General features: G+C 37.5%; 1 protein-coding gene across 1 annotated transcript in view; it reads left to right on the top strand.

Annotated features, from left to right (window-relative positions):
• The window catches only part of PRKCI (protein kinase C iota), a 70,720-nt gene that overhangs the window by 4,082 nt on the left and 44,352 nt on the right, over positions 1 to 22,286 (top strand). The window contains exon 2 of the mRNA XM_060639184.2: positions 11,879 to 12,000. Coding sequence (XP_060495167.1) covers positions 11,879 to 12,000 — 122 coding nt within the window. The remainder of the gene's footprint in view (positions 1 to 11,878; positions 12,001 to 22,286) is intronic.

Below are 22,286 nucleotides of genomic sequence, written 5' to 3'. Positions count from 1 at the left end.
TGCAATGAGCATCATTAAAGCCTGAATTTTTAAAATTCCATTCTTGCTTAGGATTTCACGTATTACCTAAAGTGTATTTAAAGTCACTTTAATAAATATTGTTGGACACCAACTGCCTACTATAAGGCAGACACGTGGTACTAGGGTGGGCACAGAGGATGTAAAGGTGGATAATACACAGCTCTGCCCTTGAAGGACCGTGAGACTTATAGGAGGAAAGATCTAGAAGAGCTAATAAAGGAGTGTGTATGTGTTTATGTGTAAGGTATTTGCAGGGTTGGATATTGGGGAGGTGTTTGGGGTAAGAAAGGTAAACCTTCCTAGAGGATGAACTGTTTGAGGCTTTTAAAGGATAAATAGGTTTGTCTAGTGGATGAAGATGTTGGGGAAGGGGGCATTCCAGGCATTGCACAACCGTGTGATATATTTGGGGAATTCAGATCAGTTTAGTTGTTAGTGCCATAGTCCTTCCTTATTAGGACATGAAGTGTGAAGCTGGCACTGATAAGAAGTGAGGCTAAGAAGAAGGCTCACAGGCGCTACTCATGAAATTCTTGAATATCATACTTTGGGCTTCGGACTTTTTCTCATTGGCGGTTTTAAGTCAGAGAGATATACATACTGAGATTTTCATATTAGAAAGGTCAGATTTGGAACCAGTATGGACTATGAATTAGCAATGGATGAAGACTGATTTGGAGGCTTTGGAAGTAGTCCTGGTGAGAGATTCAGAGGAGGAGAAGAGGATCTGGATTGAATGGCAATTTTAGGGGGTAGAATCCATATGAATTACAGATCGATTGCCTGTGGGGAAGAGAGAGGGAATCTGACAACTCTTAGGTTTCTTATTTGAGAGAGACTAGGGACTAAAGAAGGAAGAGATTAGTGAGAGGAGGTAACTCATTTCCTGGAACAAGTAACCGAATTTTTAGTTCATCATGCTTTGGGGACATCCAGGTGGAAATGGCCAGCATTAACTGAACAGTCATTTATTGTGTGCCTGCTGTGTGTCCTAAGCCCTGTACGTGACAGCTAACCTACATAGGAATGTGGCTGAGAATGATGATTGAAACAAAAATGCCACCAGTTACCAAATGCAGATGACAAAGACAAGGCACTAAAACTAAATTTTAAAGATACAGACGTACCTAAAATGGAAAGTTTCCCTTGTAGCTTCTCACCCCCACTTCCTAATGGTAGCCATTGTTAACAGTTTGGGGTATTCTACATTATATTAATATATCTATAGGTATAGATATGGATACACACATACCCTTTTATTTTTCAAGTGAACAGGTTCATATTTCTACACACATTTCTGCAACTTGATTTTTTTCATTCATGATCATCTTTCCATGTTAGGATAGACAGGGATAAATACATATGTAGAGAGTGATCCGCTTACTTTTTATAATTGATGTATAGTGTTTTATAGTATTGGTACACCATAATTTAATCTTTTTTTGTTTGTTTGTTTAACGTTTATTCATTTTTGAGAGACAGAGAGAGAGCATGAGTGGGGAAGGGGCAGAGAGAGGGAGACACAGAATCTGAAGCAGGCTCCAGGCTGTGAGCTGTCAACACAGAGCCCAGTGCGGGGCTCGAACTCACGAATTGCAAGAACATGACCCGAGCTGAAGTCGGACGCTCAGCCAACTGAGCCACCCAGGTGCCCCCATAATTTAATCTTTTTTACTGATTGATAAGCACAAAAAGTTGCTTTCATTAAATCACTATTTCAAATTATGCTAAGGTGACATCCTCATATTTAATATGTATTTTTGCAAACATGGTCCAAAATTTGCCTGTTTTAAAACTTGACCCTGTCCTCCAAACACTTATCAATTTACATTCCCAACAACAGTTTACAGTGAAGTGTTTTCCTTTTGTTCCCATTGCACATTACTGGTCTTTAAAAATTTTCCCAATAGAATAGGCAACAAATGTTAACTTTTTTTTACAACTATCTTTTTATACATACTGATCATTTTTATTTCCTCTGTGGGTTGTTTATTCATATCTTTTGCCCAGTTGTCCTCCTGGATTCTTTCTCTTTTTTTCATACATTTATTTGAAGGGACATTGGCATGTTGTCTGTTACAAAAGGTGCCAGCATTTCTCTAACCTGTTGCTTGTCTGGAGTTTTTCATTTTTATTTAATCAAATCTGTCGTTTTAAAAATTTCTTTATGGCTTCTGGGTTCTCTTAGGTAAATGTACTTCTCATTTAAAAATACTCTATTTTTATGTCTGTTATGCAGCTTTTCAAGTGGTTATCAATAAATCTGATATTTGGAGGTTTTAATTATTTGTGGTGTATTGATAGAACTTAATTTCTTAAAAAATGTATTCTAATACTGCTATTGAATACGTTCTTTCGCCACTGATTTGAAGGACAACTTTTTTCTATACTAAATTTCTCAGATGAACATAAGTACTTTCTATTCTGTTTCATTGATTTTTGAGGAGGAATGTGTTTTTGCATTGGTTTAATTATTGTGGTTAATTTTGATATATGTTATGGAAAGGTCATTTCATTAATTTTCTATTTCCAGATTTTCTTGGCTATTCTTACACATTTATTTTGTCTTCCAGATCAGTTTTTGAAGGTTTTCGTAGGTTTCAAAAAAAAAAAAAAAAAATCTTATTTTGATTTGGAATTGCATTGAATTTACAAGTTAATGTCAGAACTGATAGTTTTATAATACTGAGCTTGGCCTTGTAAGTATGTGGCATAATACCTATTTATTGATTTTTTTTCGTATTTTTCAGTAAGGTTCCTGTCCCTTAGATCTTGCACATTTCCCATTAAATTTATTCTTAAATGCTTTATAATTTTGTTGCTTTTGTGAATGGGACTTTTATTCTCATAGCCTTATTTTATACCATCTATTTTTGAATATTTAAGTGGAACTGGTCACCTTATTCTAATTCTTAGTTAACTATCTTAGAATTTCTAGCTAGATAATATCATCTGCAAATAACAGTTGTGCCTCTTGTTTACTATATATCTCACTTCTTTTTCTCGTTTTTTTTTTTTTTTTAAGTTTATTTATTCTTGGAAGAGAGCGAGCATGTGCACGAGCAAGAAAGGGGTAGAGAGAGAATCCTAGGCAGGCTCCATGATCAGTGCAGAGCCCCATGTGGGGCCCGATCTCACAACCGACTGAGAGATCATGACCTGAGCTGAGATCAAGAGTCAGACGCTTAATCGACTCAGCCACCCAGGCGCCCCCTTTTCTTATCTTAACCATTGCCTGGGTTTTCCAGTGTTGAATTTTAACAGTGAACTTTTATCTTAAAATATTATCAATAATTAGAAAAATTTCACAGATTATCTTCAAAGATATCCAGTCTCCTTTCATCTCTTTGATGTATGCTAAAGAGCATAGAAAGAGAATGTACCCAGTTGTGCCAAGAACTGTGATAAGTGTTTTGCCCTTATTTGTATTCATAACAATATTCAGAGGCGGGTATCATTATCTGCATCATATCGATGGTAACGCTGAGGCTTAGTAAGCCACCATACAAAGCTGAGTCTTACCCTTCAGAAAAATTTCTCTTTCTCCTTTTACTATATTGATGGGGCTTTTAAAAATCACTTTTTTGCTTTATTGTCAAATTCATATCTCACAGTTCTTTTTGAGCCAATTTTCTGTCTTCTTGATCATTAAAAAATAGAACTTGCTTTATGCCTGTCAATGAATAACAATTACTTTGAGGAATGATACTGTGATTTATATGAAGTCTCTTTCCCCAGAACCTTCAGCCTAGTGATTTTACCATCCATGGATAATTCTGCCTAAATCTCTTATATCAGTGATTACAAATAAAACTTTTTTCTGTTTATACTACATTTAATTTTGGAGAAAAGCTTATTTTGAGATAGCAGAAGGATTGAACTGGTGGTTCTTTTTTCAGGTTTATTTTTAAGAGCAATTTGTCCTAAGGAAAAACTTTAGATTCTATATTTTAGAACATAGGAACATAATGAATGCTTAAAGCAGTTTGTCTTCTGAGGCCCAGTAGCAAAATTAAAACTGCCTTTTTTTTTTCTTTTTAAAAACTTCAGCTAAAACTATATCTAAATTTTCCATTTTGGGAATCTTTGTGGTGAAGCAGAATATATTCTGTCAAAGACCAGTGGTAAGATAATGTATGCTAACACTGAAGTTAAAACCAGAGAAAAAAAATCTTTCATGCATAATTTGTTTTATACCTTTAGAATGTAATATCTTTATTTTGCAGCTCATTTTTAGCTTTAGTGCTATAATAAGAATCTGGTGTTTGTGGAGGGTATGAACATGGTGCTTTCTCAATTACTTAGAGAAGTGTTTACATAAAACTCCCTTAAATGTTTTAGTTCCTGGAACTTAAGGAGTGGTCATTGATAAAGCATAACTCCTTCCCCGAGTCTCCTTAGGATGTTTGTACTTATGTTTTTTTAATGATTATAGAGATGTTTTTAAAAATATTTGTATGTTCTGATAAATGTTTTTTAGTTCTTGAAAAATAAGATTTCTTAAAAATCCGTATTGTATACAGACATGCTTATGTATGTGTTAATTGTAACTCCATGTGGACCTTAATAAGAAAGTCATATTTTGATGATGCCAGATGTTAATTTTTTTTCCCTTGCATTCAAAAAAGATGTCATCCTTGTACTTTGCCAGAGAACTTCTATGGAAACCTTTCCTTCTCTTCTGACTTAATTCTAAAATATAATCTCCCAATCCTTATATCCCTTATACTAGTAAACTTGAAGGTATTTTGAAAGAAAAATTGTTGTAAGGTAAGGATGTTAGAAGAAGGAACTATTTTATATTTTTAAAATAAAATTTTAAAATATTTGAAACAATTTTATTTATAAAAAGTCATTTTAAATTGTTTTACATTTTAGGGGTGTGTTGATGGCTCAGTCAGTTAAGCATCTGACTTTTGGTCTTGACTCAGATCATGATCTCATGGTTTGTGAGCTCGAGCTCCATGTCAGGTTCTGGGCTGGCAGCGTGGAACCTCCTTGGGATTCTCTTTCTCTTTCTGCCCCTCCCCTGCTTGCTTACAAGTGTTCTCTCTCTTTCTCTCTCTTAAAATAAATAAACTTCAAAAAATTGTTTCATATTTTATTTTTTTATTAGAAAGCAAATTTTATAATAAAATCATACCTTTATATGGTAGAGAAATTAACAATAATCTATACCATTCAGAAAGGTCTAAGTACAGAGTACATCTTCTTTCCATCTGTAGTCTCTCCTCAATTCCCAGTTCCACCACCTAGAGTTAACTACTTTTAAAATTTTGTTTTGTTTTATTATATCTGTTGATAGATATGAAATAAGAGGAATTTAGTACTACTTGCCATTTCTCGTGCCTATTTTTAGTTCTTCTAATAGTTATGTTTGTAAGTTAAGTAATGTGCCTTCTTCTGCTTTTGTTTTTAATTGTGGCTAAAAAAAATTAAATTTATCATCTTATCTATTTTTAAGTGTACAGTTCAGTAGCGTTAACTATATTCACATTGCCATGCAACCAATCTCCAGAACTTTTTCATTTTGCAAAATTGAAACTGTACCTTTTGAACAATTCCCCATTTCCTCCTCCCTCCAATCTCTGGCAACTACTGCTCCAATTAAGTGGAGTCATACAGTATTTGTCTTTTTGTGACTGGCCCATTTCACTTAGCATAATGTCTTCAAGGTTCATCCATGTGTCAGAATTTTCTTACTTTTAAAGGCTGAATAATATTCCTTCGTGTTTATATATCACATTTTATTTATTCGTTCCTCTGTCAGTAGACCCCTGGGTTGCTTCCATCATTTGGCTATTGTGAGTAATGCTAGTCCGAACATGGGTGTACAAATATCTGTTGGAGTCCCTACTTTCAGTTCTCTTGGATATATACCTGGAAGTGAAATTACTGGACCATATGGAAATTCTATTTTGAAGTTTTTGAGGAACCTCCATACTGTTTTCTATAGCTGCTGAACTATTTTACATTCCCACCAACAGTGCACAAGGCTTATTTCTCCACATCCTTGTCAACACTTGATAGTCTCTGTGTTTTTGTTTTTGTATTTTTTTTAAAGTAGGCTCCATGACCAACGTGAGGCTCGAATTCACAACCTGAGATCCAGTCAGATGTTCCACCAACTGAGCCACCCTGGCGCCCCTGGTTTTGTTTTTGTTTTTTTGATAGTAGTTATACTAATGGGTGTGAGGTGATATTTCATGATGGTTTTGATTTGCATCTCCCTAATGATCAGTGATGTTGAACATCTTTTTTTATTTTTATTTTTTAAAAATTTTTTAACGTTTATTCACTTTTGAGAGACAGGGACAGAGCGCGAGCCAGGAAGGGGCAGAGAGAGGGGGAGACACAGGACCCAAAGCCAGCTCCAGGCCCTGAGCTGTCAGCACAGAGCCTGACACGGGGTTTGAGCCCACAAACTATGAGATCATGACCTGAGCCAAAGTTGAATGCTTAATCAACCGAGCCACCCAGGCACCCTGAACATCTTTTCATAGGCTTGTTAGCCATTTGTATATCCTTTTTGGAGAAATGTCGATTCAAGTCCTTTGCCCATCTTTTATTTGGAATATTTGTTTTGTTTTGTTTCTTGTTCCCTGCTATTTTTAAATTATTGGTTTTAGATAGAGTATTGATTCTCCGCTAGGAAAGAAACATTTTGAATTTACACTTTTACTTTCTCTACATCTTGATTTTTCTTAGTAATTTTTATATTATAAAGGTTTATAACATTATTCTTTAACTTACAAATTTTTCTTTAGAGAAATGAATGCTTATGTAAGTGTTAAGCACTTGAAGAGCTAAGTAGTATGATTAGATGCTTAGACAAGGAAAAGTAATCTTGTGTCAATAAAACTTTTCTCTTTTAATTTTTTTTTTTTTAACGTTTATTTATTTTTGGGACAGAGAGAGACAGAGCATGAACGGGGGAGGAGCAGAGAGAGAGGGAGACACAGAACTGGAAGCAGGCTCCAGGCTCTGAGCCATCAGCCCAGAGCCCGACGCGGGGCTCGAACTCACGGACCGCGAGATCGTGACCTGAGCTGAAGTCGGATGCTTAACCGACTGAGCCACCCAGGCGCCCCAAAACTTTTCTCTTTTAAAGGTTCCTCATAACTGTGTTGTTTGGGGCTAGTATGTTTTCTCAGTCACTTTTACCCATCTGTTTTCAGTCATCTGCGATTTTTCTTATGCTTTCTGGTCTGCTGCTGGTGACTTTTTTGTTTTCTAAGACTTTGATAATTTGTCATTTCAGTTATCTGTTGTTTCAACGGGCCCTTCAAATGAAAGGATATAGATATGTGTTCCCTCTGCCATAATGCACCAGAAGCCTCTGAGTGTTGCTTTTAGAAAGTTACATGACTTTTTATCTAATTAGGCTTCGCTTCTATTTAAAGTATTATGTGAATATATAGCGTTTTTTACATTTACTGAACACGTAGGATCCAACATGTGACAACTCCATTCACTCAACCTAGAGTAATTGAATGTCCACTCTGAGCCAGACACTGTTTCAGTTATTGGTGATATAGCAGTGAGCAAAACTAAGTGCCTGCTTTCATGGATTTTACATTTAGTCAAGGGAGATAGACTAAAATATGTATAATTTACATATGCTGGCACAGTATTTTCTCTGAAGAATAAAAAATTTAACTAGTGGGCTCCTGGGTGGCTCAGTCAGTTAAGCCTCCAACTTTGGCTCAGGCCATGATCTCAGGGTTTGTGAGTTTGAGCCCGCATCAGGCTCTGTGCTGACAGCTCAGAGCCTGGAGCCTGCTTCAGATTCTGTGTCTCCCTCTCTCTCTCTGCCTGTTACCCACTTGTGCTCTTTTCTCAAAAATAAATAAACATTAAAAACAAAATATTTATTTGGTGAGCATGAGAGTGGAGGGGGGCAGGGAAAGAGGACACAGAGAATCCCAAGCAGGCTCCGCCCTATCAGTGCAGAGCCTGATGTGGGGCTCGAACTCATGAACGGGGAGCTCATGACCCAAGCTGAAATCAAGAGTCAGATGCTTAAGTGACTGAGTCACCCAGGCACCCCAGAATATACTAATTTAATATCCTCATCAGGGATTTCATTTTTCATTAGCCAGTCTTTTAAAAGTGAGATTATGTAACCATTATGTTCTTGTCAAAAAACCATCTAGGAATAGATGTGCATTGGGTAGATTCTACTGTGGAAAGTGGTGTCTGGTGTGCAGGAGATTTACTCAGGTCGACGTCTACGGAAGGGAAGGCAAGGGAAAGAAGTAGGCTTAGGTAGGAGGAAATCAAGATGCCCTAAAGTCTCAGCAGAACCCTCAGTTGACCCTCCCAGGAGTTCTGAAGATGAGTTGATACTTCAGAGCTTTCCTGAGTTGTCTACGACCTTTATACCCCCACATGGAATCAGTCATTCACTGTGGGCTGCTCCAGGAAGTGGGTGTGACCATAGGTGAGATTCAGATCTCTGAAGGAGACTGACAGCTGGGGATTATCTACTGGTAACATGTCCAGCAGCTGGTATAATAAATGCTCCATTGCTAATGGGGGATTTGGGGGGGGGGGGGGCGAGTCAGATCATAGCATCCACCACAGGTGTCATTAGGATTTGGTTTGAATTCTTCTATTTTTTAACTGTGAGAGACTGGCAAATATTCCTTTGTGTTTTGATTTTTAAATCTGTAAAATAGGTTAGTATGTCCAGTTTGACAGTTCTTGTGAAGATTATATAGATAAAGTTTATTTTTTTAATTTTTTTTTTTAATGTTTATTTATTTTTGAGACAGAGAGAGACAGAACATGAACAGGGAAGGGGCAGAGAGAGAGGGAGACACAGAATCTGAAACGGGCTCCAGGCTCTGAGCTGTCAGCACAGAGCCCGATGCGGGGCTCGAACTCACGGACCGTGAGATCATGACCTGAGCCGAATTTGGACGCTTAACCCACTGAGCCACCCGGGCGCCCCTGATAAAGTTTGTTTAAATACCCAGAGCACACTCAGTTTTCTATAAATGTTTATAGGCAAAGGAAATAAACAGTGATATTTCCTTGTCAAAAGTACATTTTCTGGAAGATGGATTTCTCTTAGAAAGTATTTCTTCTACATCCAATTAAGAAATGTTTGAGTCCTTCTTATATTTTTTAAAAAGTATTTTGTAAACTGTTATGTATATATGTTATATACACATATATAACATGCATACGTATATACACAAATTTAAAGAACTGTTGTTATAGGAAAGTGTAGGTCGTAATAAGAGAATTTTTTTATTACTTTCAAAAAAATGCTTTAAGGTTCTTCCAAATTGTAGCTGTCTACTACCATGACAATTGGATTTCTAATTTTTAGATATTAAATTATTTTTTATTAATATTTGTTTATTTACTCTCGAGTTAGTTAATATGCAGTGTAGTCTGAGAGTCCTCATTATGTTAATAGTACTGTGACTCTATGAAACAGTCCGAGGATTTTTGTCTCCCAGTTGTATACAATTTAGTTGAGGATGTGTTATCAGTGTATGAGTTAAATAACAAAAGATGAAACATAAGATACATGTTGGACAGGTTTAAAAGTATGGACCATTGAGCTTATGTGATTAAAAACTGTTTAATGGAAGTTGATGTTGAAGTGCCTATTAGAGAATTGATCCTCACCTCCCTCTATAAACTGGGAGGGCCTTGAACCTCCCTCTAAATACTGGGCCAAGTATTAAAACTTGGGTCATCAAGGTCTTATGTGTGGGAGTTATGAGTAAACCAGATGAGTGCAGTAGAGTATTTGTATTGGGAATGGTGGGTTCAAGTTGAGAATGGGAATTAGAACCAGATCATCAAAAGGTAGAATTACAGGTTTAGGAGACCTCTACATAGAGATAGTAGTTAAAACATTGAATATGAATTAAGTTTCAGAGAGAAAGAAAGAATGACAGAAGATGAATGTGAGAGAGAATGTAAAGAGTACCTTGTGATTGAAGATCAAAGGAAACTTAAGCGTTCGTTCAGTATAGCAGACGGAGAGCCAGGGAAGCTTACTGTTATGAAAGCCAAGGCAAGAAGTTCTCAGAGGCAGGGATACAAAGCTGTGAGATGCTTAGAAAGATTATCAAGAAAAGGGCAATCCATTTTGAGGCTCTGCTCTTTGCTTACCTTTGATAGCCCATAAAGACCAGTTTTAAACTTTTTTTTTTTTTTTTTTTTTTTTGCGCAGATGACTAAAATTTGAAATTCCTTATTTCCTACTCTGTGTTCTGTGTTCCAGCTACCCATTTCTGTTCACAGTTCCTTCCTTTCTTGAACAGGTATTTCTTAAGCATCCGTTCTGTGCCAGGCACTGTGTTGGTTGCTAGGAATATAATGAACAAAATAAAACCCCTGCTTTCACCAAACTTACATTCTAGCTGGGGTAGATGGTAGAATATAAGCATTGGTTTACCTGCTCAAGTAGTAGAAGAGGTTGGTCAGAGAGGTAGCCAGGGTCTCGTAGACTCCACTAGGGACTTTGGATTTTACTCTTCATGAGACAGAAAGGCATTTGAAGAGTTTAAAACAGAAAGGACATGGCCTGCTTCTGATTCTGTGTCTCCCTCTCTCTCTGCCCCTCCCCCGTTCATGCTCTGTCTCTCTCTGTCTCAAAAATAAATAAACATTAAAAAAAAAAAAAAAAACAGAAAGGACATGAACTACATTAATTTTGTAAAACTGTTAGGACAGAATTTGACACATAGGCATCACTCTATAAATTTTTATTAGAGTCATTCAGTCTGTTTGACTTACATTTGAAAGGTGATTGTGTCTGGCTACTGAGTGGAGATGTGATCATAGGGAGCCTTCTCCTGGCTCCTTGGAGGAAGTCCCAGGCCTCTGCTCTAAAACAGTTTGTTGCGGTTTTAAATTTTATACTAAATAGCCACTACGTAGATTTATTTGAATACTGTTGCTTATCTAACACTAATACAAACAAATACACATTTATGTCTGTTCCTATGTTCTTTGGGTATCTACCTAAAATATTAGTCTTATTTAAACCCAATTTTGGCAAATGGGAATTCTTTGGGAAATGGTGAAAATGAAGGTGTGAGGTCTAAAAATCATGCCACACAAAGAATGGGTGATGGTCTCATGGGTGGTTAATTTGTGGAAGTGAGGGCTGGGGAAGAGGACTTGACAGATCTTGGTCAAATTATTGAAGAGCTGTTTCTTAGATGAAGGGTGGACTTTTGGGGGAGGGGAGATCTGCAACCTGTGATTGGAACAGATTTCAGTTAAATATAAGGCAGAAGTTCATCAATAATAGAGCTGTTCATCTGCGGAGTGCAGTGCCTCACAAAAGAGTGAGCTTTTGATAACAAAATTAAAGCCAAAGTGGGACAACCATCAGAGCAGTTAGGGTGGCCTACCTGAATGAGAAGGAAGATTGAATGAAAGTTTCTCACAAATCCACTATTTTTACTTTTTTTTCTACTAAGTTTATTTATTTTGAGAGAGAAAAAGCATGAGAGGGGCAGAGAGAGAAGGAAAATCCCAAAGAGAGAAATCCCAAGCAGGCTCCATGCTGTCAGCACAGAGCCCGATGTGGGGCTTGAACTCACCAACCATGAGATCATGACCTGAGCTGACACCAAGAGTCAGAGGCCCAGCCAACTGAGCCACCAAGGTGCCCCCACTATTTTTACTTTTAAGCATTATTTAATATGGATTTTTTGTTTTTACTTTATGGAGATAGTTTACCGGAAGCAATGCATGTTGAGGCACTCACAAAATAACTGATGTTCATCTGATTTTCAGGCACTTGGTGTTATGTAGAGTATTATTAGTTTTGGTCATTGTCAAACTTAAGACTCCTTTTTTTTTTTTTTTTCTTTTTCAGGGATATCATGATAACACATTTTGAACCTTCAATCTCCTTTGAGGGCCTTTGCAGTGAGGTTCGAGACATGTGTTCTTTTGACAACGAACAGCTTTTCACCATGAAATGGATCGATGAGGAAGGTGAGTGGTAAAGAGAGGGTTGCCTGTGTAAGCATTGATTTAAGATACTATTTTGTCATTTGTTTTCTTTTTTAAAGTTTATTTATTTTGAGAGAGAGAAAGAGAGTATGTGCACACACGCATGAGTTGGGAAGGGGCAGAGAGAGAATCCCAAGCAAGTTCTGCACTGATGACTCAGAGTTCCATCCCACAAACTGTGAGATCATGACCTGAGCCGAAATCAAGAGTCGGATGCTTAATCAACTAAGCCACCCAGGCACCCCTGTCGTTTGTTTTTAAAATGTAGTAAAAGTTCAAATTAATTAGGACTATTAGGTATATTAGAAATTTTATGTTATTCTTATTTTGCTTCAAGCACTTAAATAAAATGAATACCAAAGGGTACAATCTTTGTTTTGTCCTTTTTACTCCAAAATAGAGTGAAATTAATGTGACTTGTTTTCTACCATTAATGTAAACATCTCATCAAATAGTGTTACATTTTGCTTTAATTTTGAATATGAGTATTGTCTTATATTTTAGAGATTACCTTCAATAATCTGGCAGTATTTTTTTGCTGAGTACTATAAATACTTCAAAGAAAGTGCTACAGAATAAAAGTGATTGTGATAGCCATGATTTCAGAGGTGGTGGCAGAGACTTGATACCTTAATGACTTGGACTCAGAAAACATCTATTGAACATCTGTGTGCTGAAGATAGAAATTTTCTTTTTTTTTTTTTAATTTTTTTAATGTTTATTTCTGAGACAGAGAGAGACAAAGCATGAGTGGGGGAGGGACAGAGAGAGAGGGAGACACAGAATCAGGAGCAGACTCCAGGCTCTGAGCTGTCAGCACAGAGCCTGACGCGGGGCTTGAACTCACAGACAGTGAGATCGTGACCTCAGCCAAAGTCAGACGCTCAACCGACTGGGCCACCCTGGCGCCTCTAAGATAGAAATTTTCTATATTCACACTCATAGTCTCATAGGGAGATGGACATATAAATAACAAATGTGTTAAGTTGAACATAAGTGCATAGGCATCTTGGAATCCAAAAGAACCAACATCTCCATGTCCTTGAAATATTTGTGATGTTTGGACTAAATATAAAACAAAGAGTAGAAGTTTTTGAAGTGGAGGAGGTGAGGGGAAAACCACTTCTGATGAAGAATTAAAAAAGAGACGGAGGTGTGAAGAACATGGTATATGTGGAAGAGTGGTAATTCACTAAATTAAAGTGCAAGGTGTAGAGAGGTGTGGATGAGGGCTAGATCCTTGCTCCTTGGTGTGGTCTGCGAATTTTTGGAAAATGGGACTCTCAGGCCCCATCACAGATCCCTGGATCTGAACCTACACTTTAATAGGAACTCCAGGTGAGTGGCATACATATTTTTTTAAGTTTATTTATTAAAAATAAAGTTTATTTATTTATTTTGAGAGAGATCACACACATGCACGCATGTGCAAGCATGAGTTGGGGAGGGACGGAGAGGGAGAGAGATTCCCATGCAGGCTCCAAGCTCTCAGCACAGAGCCTGACAGCAGGGCTCAACCTCTTGAACTGGGAGATCATGACTTGAGCAGAAATCAAGAGTCAGATGCTTAACTGACAGCCACCCAGGTGCCCCAAGTTGCATGGATATTAAACTTTGAGAAGCTTAGGATTCAATCCTGGAAGCCTTTGCAAACCACATTAGACTTTATCTTACATGATGGAACGTCATTGAAGTATAGTTTAAAGATACCCTAATTAGGGGCGCTTGGGTGGCTCAGTTGATCGGTCTTCCAACTCTTGATTTTGGCTCAGGTCATGCATGATCTCATTATTTGTGGGATCACCCGCATCTGATTTTTCCGCTGACAGCGTGGAGCCTGCTTGGGATTCTCTCTCTGCCCCTTCCCTGTGCACACCTACTCACTCTCTCTCTCTCTCAAAATAAACATTAAAAAAAAGGAAGACACCTTATATATACTAGTTTTGTATTATGACTTTCTCTTAATTGTAATGTGAATGGAATTTCATTTTAAGGAATGTCATAATATTTAGCTCAATATTTAGGGCATTTCTGTGTTTTCTGATGTGAAAAGCACTGGAAAGATATCCCAACTCCAAGCTATAGATAAACTCAAATGCATTGTCGTTTTCTAAAGACATTTTTTATTTGATTTTATTTATTTATTTTTAAATGCTTATTTATTTTTAAGAGAGAGAGAACGTGAGAAAAAGAGGGGAAGAGAGAGGGAGACAGAGGATCAGAAGCGGGCTCTGTGCTGACAGCAGAAAGCCTGATGTGGGGCTTGAACTCATGAACTGAGAGATCATGACCTGAGCTGAAGTCAGACTGCTCAACCAACTGAGTCACCCAGGTGCCCCAAGACATTTTTTTAAAAAAGGTTTTTAAAAAAAATTTTTTAATGTTTATTTTTTATTTTATTTTATTTTTTTCTTTTCTTTATTTAGTTTTTAAAATTTACATCCAAATTAGTTAGCATATAGTGCAACAATGATTTCAGGAGTAGATTCCTTAGTGCCCCTTACCCATTTAGCCCATCCCCCCTCCCACAACCCCTCTAGTAACCCTCAGTTTGTTCTCCGCATTTATGAGTCTCTTCTGTTTTGTCCCCCTCCCTGTTTTTATATTATTTTTGTTTCCCTTCCCTTATGTTCATCTGTTTTGTCTCTTAAAGTCCTCATGTGAGTGACGTCATATGATTTTTGTCTTTGACTAATTTCACTTAGTATAACACCCTCCAGTTCCATCCACGTAGCTGCAAATGGCAAGATTTCATTCTTTTTGATTGCCGAGTCATACTCCATTGTATATATACACCACATCTTCTTTATCCATTCATCCATCGATGGACATTTGGGCTCTTTCTATACTTTGGCTATTGTTGATAGTGCTGCTGTAAACATTGGGGTACATGTGTCCTTTCTAAATAGCACACCTGTATCCCTTGGATAAATGCCTGGTAGTGCAATTGCTGGGTCGTAGGGTAGTTCTATTTTTAGTTTTTTGAGGAACCTCCATACTGTTTTCCAGAGTGGCTGCACCAGCTTACATTCCCAGTGTTTATTTTATTTTTGAGAGAGAGAGAGAGAGAGAGAGAGAGAGAGAGAGAGAAAGACTGTGAACAGGAGAGGGGCAGAGAGAGAGGGAGACACGGAACCCAAAGCAGCCTCCAGGCTCTGATCTGTCAGCACGAGCCCAACGCAGGGCTCGAACTCATGAACCGTGAGATCATGACCTGAGCTGAAGTTTAATGCTTAAACCACTGGTGCCCCTAAAACAGTTTTATTTATTTAATTGCTGTACTCAGTGTGGGGCTCGAACTCATGACCCCAAGATGAAGAGTCACACATTCCTCAGACTGAGCCAGGTAGGCACCCCTTTAAAGACCTTTTTAAAAGTTTTTCTAAAGTAATTCATGTACTTATATGTTGGACAAGGTTTCATTTCAACGTGCATGAAATTACATCATTACCTTTTTTTTTTTTTTTTGAGAGAGAGAGAGAGAGAGAGAGAGAGAGAGAGAGAGTGTGAGAGGGGGAGGGGCAGAGGAAGAGAAAGAGAGAGTCTTAAGCAGGTTCCATGCCCAGGAAGGAGCCTGATGTGGAGCTCTATGACCATGAGATCATGACCTGAGTGGAAATCAATCAAGAATCGGATACTTAACCGACTGAGACACTCAGGTGCCCACCATCATTACCTTTTTAAGCACTGTATAATATTCCATATTGTAGATATTTCATGATTTATTTATTTAACCCTTTATTGATGGATATTTGGACTATTTCTAATGTTTTTGCTACCATAAGACAATACATAATGCACATCTTTATATGTAATTTTGTGCTATTGTATGGGAGTCTCTCTGTAGCCAATTCATAGAATATGTCCTTCATAAATTTTGGTAGCTAGTGACAATTTGGTATCAAAAAAGGTTTGAGCCAGTATATGGCACAGTTACATTGAATGAGAGCATCTCTTCACTCATGCCCTTGCTCACCTCAGATATTATGAGTTTAACTTTTTTTCTTGGAATCTGATCGGTGAAATACTAGCTTGGTCTTTTAAATTCTGTATTATTCAAGGGTAAGGCTGAATATCTTTATTCAACCACTTTAATCTTTAAATATTTATTAATAATTGTATATTAATAGCCATATATTATATATTAATTAAATATTAAATTTAATCTTTAAATCTTGTTGATTCTAAATGGTGTGGATATCTCACAGTGTATCTTCAGGCTGAAAATGAGACTATGTAATTTAGAATTTAGCATAGTACATACAATATAGTTAGCATCAATAGTTTGATCATTATCATGAGCTAATGTTATTCTCATTTTTTTAAAGGAAGCTCTATACTCAGTGTGGGGCTTGAACTCACAACCCAGAGATCAAGAGCCTCATGCTCCACCAACTGAACAGCCCCAGTGTTATTCTCATTTTAATTCTGTGCTGATCACTTCATGCCATTTACTTGCCACTTAGGGTTTTTTCAGTTGGTGGTTTTCAAATTCGTGCACATAGGAATCACAGATAATGCATTTTATTAAAAGAAATTGATTTAGAGATAATCCACTAAATTTTTTTTTTATCGTACTCTTATACTTTGTAATGTCTTTACCTGGGGAGCTCTGTTCCCAGATTGTTACAGGGCTGTCTCTTTCCTGTCATTCAGGTTACTCAAATGTCCTGTCTCCAAGAAGCCTTTCACTTCTATTCACTTTGTATCTTATTTATATGGTAGAATGTAAGCTCCACGAGAACAGAGTTCTTGTCTTTGCCATGGAGCTCCAAAGCCTAGAGCAGTATAGTACACTCAAAAAACATTTGCGAATTGTACAGAAGGCTAATAGCAAGCCTTTCCACAGTGTAGTTTTATGTTTGTTATTAGAGATTTAAGCATGGGGCGTTGTGGTTTATTCTATTTTTTCCTAACATAAAAGCATCTTTTAATTAACAGGTGCACATAGTAAATTAAATTAATTATCTGATGAAACAGTCTTATCCTTTTATAATGCAATTCAAAGTTCTTTCTCTCTAAATAGCTGTTAAGTGTCCTAATTTTCTGGGGAAAACTACAAAACTATAGCCCCATCCAAGTAAAAGGTTAAACTTTCTATTAAGGTGTGTTGATTCCCATGTGATCCTTCTTACCCTGGTTAATTGTGATACCAGTCTTTTCTTAATTTTAGGTATATAGAACCAGTAGTAATTATTTTTAAGCTCCTTGCAATTATTTTTCAGTTGTAATTGTGTTGCCTTTATTTTTAGCCATATAAGCATGGGGGTTTGCTTATCTGGAGAAAAAATTCTCTCTAGAATCACTGGAAGACAGGACTATAATTTCTCTGGTTTATGAGAAACACTTTCTAGAAGCTAATCTTTTAATTGTGGGATTTTATATTAGGGCGAGTAATGATCATAAGCTTGCTTCATTTCTTTAAGTAGATTTATGACAACTGTTCTTTTTCCTTGTGTTTAAAACCAGTTTTAATGATTTGTTTTGATGTGCCTGTGGGAAAACTGGTTTGCTTAATCTAACTAAACATTTTAGAATGAATAGTAATTTTGTAACAATTGTACCTCCCTTCTCATGTGGGGAAAGTATATGGGGCAGAGAATGATAAATGACTTTATAGTTCATCATATTTTATTTTTTTTTAATTTTTTTTTATAACGTTTATTTATTTTTGAGACAGAGAGAGACAGAGCACAAACGGGGGGGGGGGGGGCAGAGAGAGAGGGAGACACAGAATCGGAAGCAGGCTCCAGGCTCTGAGCCATCAACCCAGAGCCCGACGCGGGGCTCGAACCCACGGACCGCGAGATCGTGACCTGAGCCGAAGTCGGACGCTTAACCGACTGAGCCACCCAGGCGCCCCAGTTCATCATATTTTAATTGAGACTGTTTTTCCATAAGGATGTGCTTTAAAAAAATTTTTTTTTATTGTTTATTTATTTTTGAGAAAGAGAGAGCAACTAGGGGAGGGGCAGAGAGAGAGGGGGAGAGAGGGAGACACAGAATCCGAAGCAGGCTCCAGGCCCTCAGCTGTCAGCACAGAGCCTGACGCGGGGCTCGAACTCACGAAACGTGAGATCATGGCCTGAGTCGAAGTCGGACGCTTAACTGACTGAGCCACCCAGGCACCCCAAATATTAAGTATTTTCTACATTTCTTTTTTTCTTAAGTTTATTTATTTATTTTGAGAGACAGAACGTGCTTGTGCACTTGTGTGAGGCAAGGTGAGCGGAGGGGCAGAGAGGGAGAGAGAATCCCAAAAAGGCCTTGCAACTGCAGAGCCTGATGAGGGCTTGAACTCACAAACCATGAGATCGTGACCTCTGTCCCTCTCCCCGACTTGTGCTTTCTCTCTCTCAAAATAATTAAGTAAGTAAGTAAATAAATAAATAATAGTGCATGTTAACAAAAATACTGATTTGTTTGAAGGAAAAAAATGTCTCTGTGGATCCTCAGATCCCCCTAATAGCCGCTATAAACAAATTGATGATCTTTTCATGTGAATGTACAACTAGAAGGTATAGGGTAACACTTTTTTTCTTTCTTACAAGTAGCCAAATACTGTACAAGCTGCTATTTAACCCACTTTTTCCTTTAACATCTTGTGGATATCTTTCTGTATCAGTGTATGTAGATTTATATAACGTTTATACAATGTGACTGTACATAACTTTTTTTATCATCACATTCAAGAAATTTAATACTGACATATTATTTAACATATGGTCCATATTTAATTTTTTTAATATTCTTTTTCGGTTTCTTTTTCATTTTTCTAGGACTTTTTCCCCCTGGATATAATCAATATTGATGTAGTGTTTTTGGCTCTCATGTTTCTTTGGTTTCTTTCTTTCTTTCTTTTTTAAATTTTTATTTAGTTTATTTTTTTAATTTACATCCACGTTAGTTAGCATATAGTACAACAATGATTTCAATAATGGATTCCTTAATGCCCCTTACCCATTTAGCCCATCCCCGCTCCCACAACCCCTCCAGTAACCCTGTTTGTTCTTCATATTTAAGATACTCTTATGTTTTTGTCCCTCTCCCTGTCTTTATATTATTTTTGCTTCCCTTCCCTTATGTTCATCTGTTTTGTGTCTTTTTTTGTTTGTTTGTTTTTTTGTTTTGTGTCTTAAAGTCCTCATATGAGTGAAGTCATATGATATTTGTCTTTCTCTGATGGACTAATTTCGCTTAACATAATACCCTCAAGTTCCATCCACATAGTTGCTAATGGCAAGATTTCATTCTTTTTGATTGCCAAGTAATACTCCATTGTATTACATCTTCTTTATCCATTCATCCATTGATAGACATTTGGGCTCTTTCCATACTTTGGCTATTGTTGATCGTGCTGCTATAAATATTGGGGTGCACATGCCCCTTTGAAACAGCTTACCTGTATCCCTTGGATAAACACCAGTAGTGCAATTGCTGGGCCGTAAGGTAGTTCTATTTTTAATTTTTTGAGGAACCTCAATAGTGTTTTCCAGAGTGGCTGCACCAGTTTGCATTCCCAGTGTGGTTGTGCATAATTTATTTAATCAATCCTCCTTTGATGGATATTTGAATTATTTGTAGTGTATAAAAAATATTAGTGCAGAGAATATCTTTGTGCATATGTTTTTTGGGCACCTGCACTGTATTATTTATAGGGTGAATTGCCTAGAACTGACGTCCAAAAATATTGTACCTTTTGTTATATTATTCAGCAATAGCATATGTAAGTTATTTACAGCCTGTAAAAGGCTATGTGGGGGAAAAAATAGATGCTTTGCAGAGAGTGGGAGAGGATATAATTTGGATGTAGTTCTTTGTTTTTTTATTAAAAATTTTTTTAATGTTTGTTTATTTTTGAGAGAGAGACAGAGTATGAGTGGGGTAGGAGCAGAGAGAGAGAGGGAGACCCAGAATCCGAAGTAGGCTCTAGGCTCTGAACTGTCAGCACAGAGCCCAATGCAAGGCCTGTACTCAAGAACTGTGAGATCATGACCTGAGCTGAAGTCAGACGCTTGCCTACTGAGTCACCCAGGCACCCCTAGATGTAATTCTTTAATTCATGTTACTGTTGGGTTCAGTAGGTGAGATTCATGGAAATTTGAAATGCAGGTAAACATTCTTTGACATAAAGAGTATATGTGGAGTGTTTCTGAATCTGCGAGGTTAAACGATTAAATCTGATGTGTTCATAGGGTGGACAACTGAATGTCAAGATGTAACAAAACCATACTTAGGATGGAAGGAAACATTTCATATGATATTTTACAAAAATCTTTTAAAAATTTTTTTAATGTTTATTTCTTGAGAGAGAGAGAGAGAGAGAGACAGAGTGCAAGTAGGGAAGGGGCAGAGAGAGAGGGAAACAGAATCTGAAATAGGCTCCAAGCTTTGAGCCTTCAGCACAGAGCCCAGTGAGGGGCTCGAACCCACAAACCACAAGATCATGACCTGAGCTGAAGTTGGATGCTCAACTGACTGAGCCACCCACGTGCCCTGATATTTTCCAAACATCCTTCATCTGATTTTCTTTTAGCTGGTGTGTTAGGAGCTTCATACTTTTTCTCTACCACCCCACATTGTATATTGACACTGTATATTAAGTGGCAAACATGTCAGAAGGAACAGTGAGGAGAAAACTTTCTGACTGAATGTATGTTCAGTGTGATGTCAGTTACCTAGGTAGCAGTATTATGGATCCAAACCTGAAAATTAAAAAATGAAAATTGACATCAATAAGAAAAAAATCTACATACTCCTTGAGCAGATCTTGCCTTGTAATTGGTATTTTCCTTTCGCTTAGAGAACTTCTTTTAACATTTCCTATAGTAGAGGTTTGCTTTTGATTTATTCTTTCCTCTTTTTCATGTCCTTATTTTCACCTTTAAAAAATAGTTTTATTGAGGCATAACTGACACACAATAAATTGTACATGTTAATATTAAAAGTTTACAATTTGATGAGTTTTGACACTCAGGAAACCATCACAAGTGAGATGGAGACCATATCCGTTACCCCTAAGTGTTTCTGTATGCTTTGCAGTTCCTCACTCCTACCCATCCATCCCAAGCAACTACTGATTTGTTGGCTGTCACTGTTGATTAGTTTGTGTTTTCTAGAGTTTTATAGGAATGGAGTCATACAGTATGTACTCTTTTTTTGTGGGGGCGGGGACGGGTCTGGCTTCTTTCATTTGGCAAAATTATTGATAATGTGTATTGTGTGTATCAGTAGTTCATTTCTTTTTATTGCTGAGTGGTATTCCATTATGTGGATCTACCACAGTTTATTTATGTGTTCCCCTGTTGATGGACATTGAGGTTGTTTCCAGTCTGGGGCTATTATGAATAAAATTTCTTGGCAATCATGTGTAAGTCTTTGTATAGATATATTTTCTTTTCTCATGGGCATATGTCTAGAACTGGAATGAATGGCTGGATTATATGGTCTATAAATACTGTTTTTTAAAAATAAAGTAGGAAAAGAAATATTTGAAAAAGAGATGAAGTGAGGTATTGTACCTCAGGCAGATTCTCGGGCTGATGATTTTTAGAGAGGAGTTTACATGGAAGTTGAGGGTCTGGAAATTGATATTGTTTTCTTTCTTTCTTTCTTTCTTTCTTTCTTTCTTTCTTTCTTTTTCTTTCTTTCGAGAGCATGTGCACATGCAGGGGAGAGGCAGAGAGAGAGAATTCCAAGCACGCTCTTGGCTTCTGCCCAGAGCCCAATGCAGGGCTTGATCCCACAAACCACGAGATCATGACCTGGGCTGAAATCAAGAGTCGGACCCTTAACCGGCTGAGCCACCCAGGTGTCCCTGTGAATTGATACCTTTTAAAAACTGTCTCTGCCTGGTCATCATTGGAAAGTCTTCCTATACTCCCAGGGGTAGAGTACTCCACACAGAAGGCAGCTAGATGACTTAGAGAAGTACTCAAGTATTTCTTTTAGTTCTGGCCTCTGCCCCAGCTCTGTGCTTTAGGTGTTCTGCCTGGTTAACTCTGGCTGCTGCCACTTATATAGCAGGCTGTGTGGATGCCTGACAGGCAGAGGGATCAAACGGGGGCCCACATAGGAGAAATCCCTTGCAGTGGTAGGATGGAGATGAGTTAAAAGTTGAGGCAAGCAAGAGTGGCCGTATGAGCCTGATAAGGCACCAGGACTCCCAAACTTGTGCTTTGTTCTATGGCGAGGTCTGGCCTTCTTGTTGGCATTTCCATCTCTGATTACATTGTTTTCCTTCCCTTTCTAAGGGACAACTACTACCA

This window comes from Panthera onca, chromosome C2 (assembly GCF_046562875.1).
Source record: "Panthera onca isolate mPanOnc1 chromosome C2, mPanOnc1 haplotype 2, whole genome shotgun sequence".
Classification (NCBI taxonomy): Eukaryota; Metazoa; Chordata; class Mammalia; order Carnivora; family Felidae; genus Panthera; species Panthera onca.
This window is presented reverse-complemented; position numbering and strand designations above follow the sequence as displayed.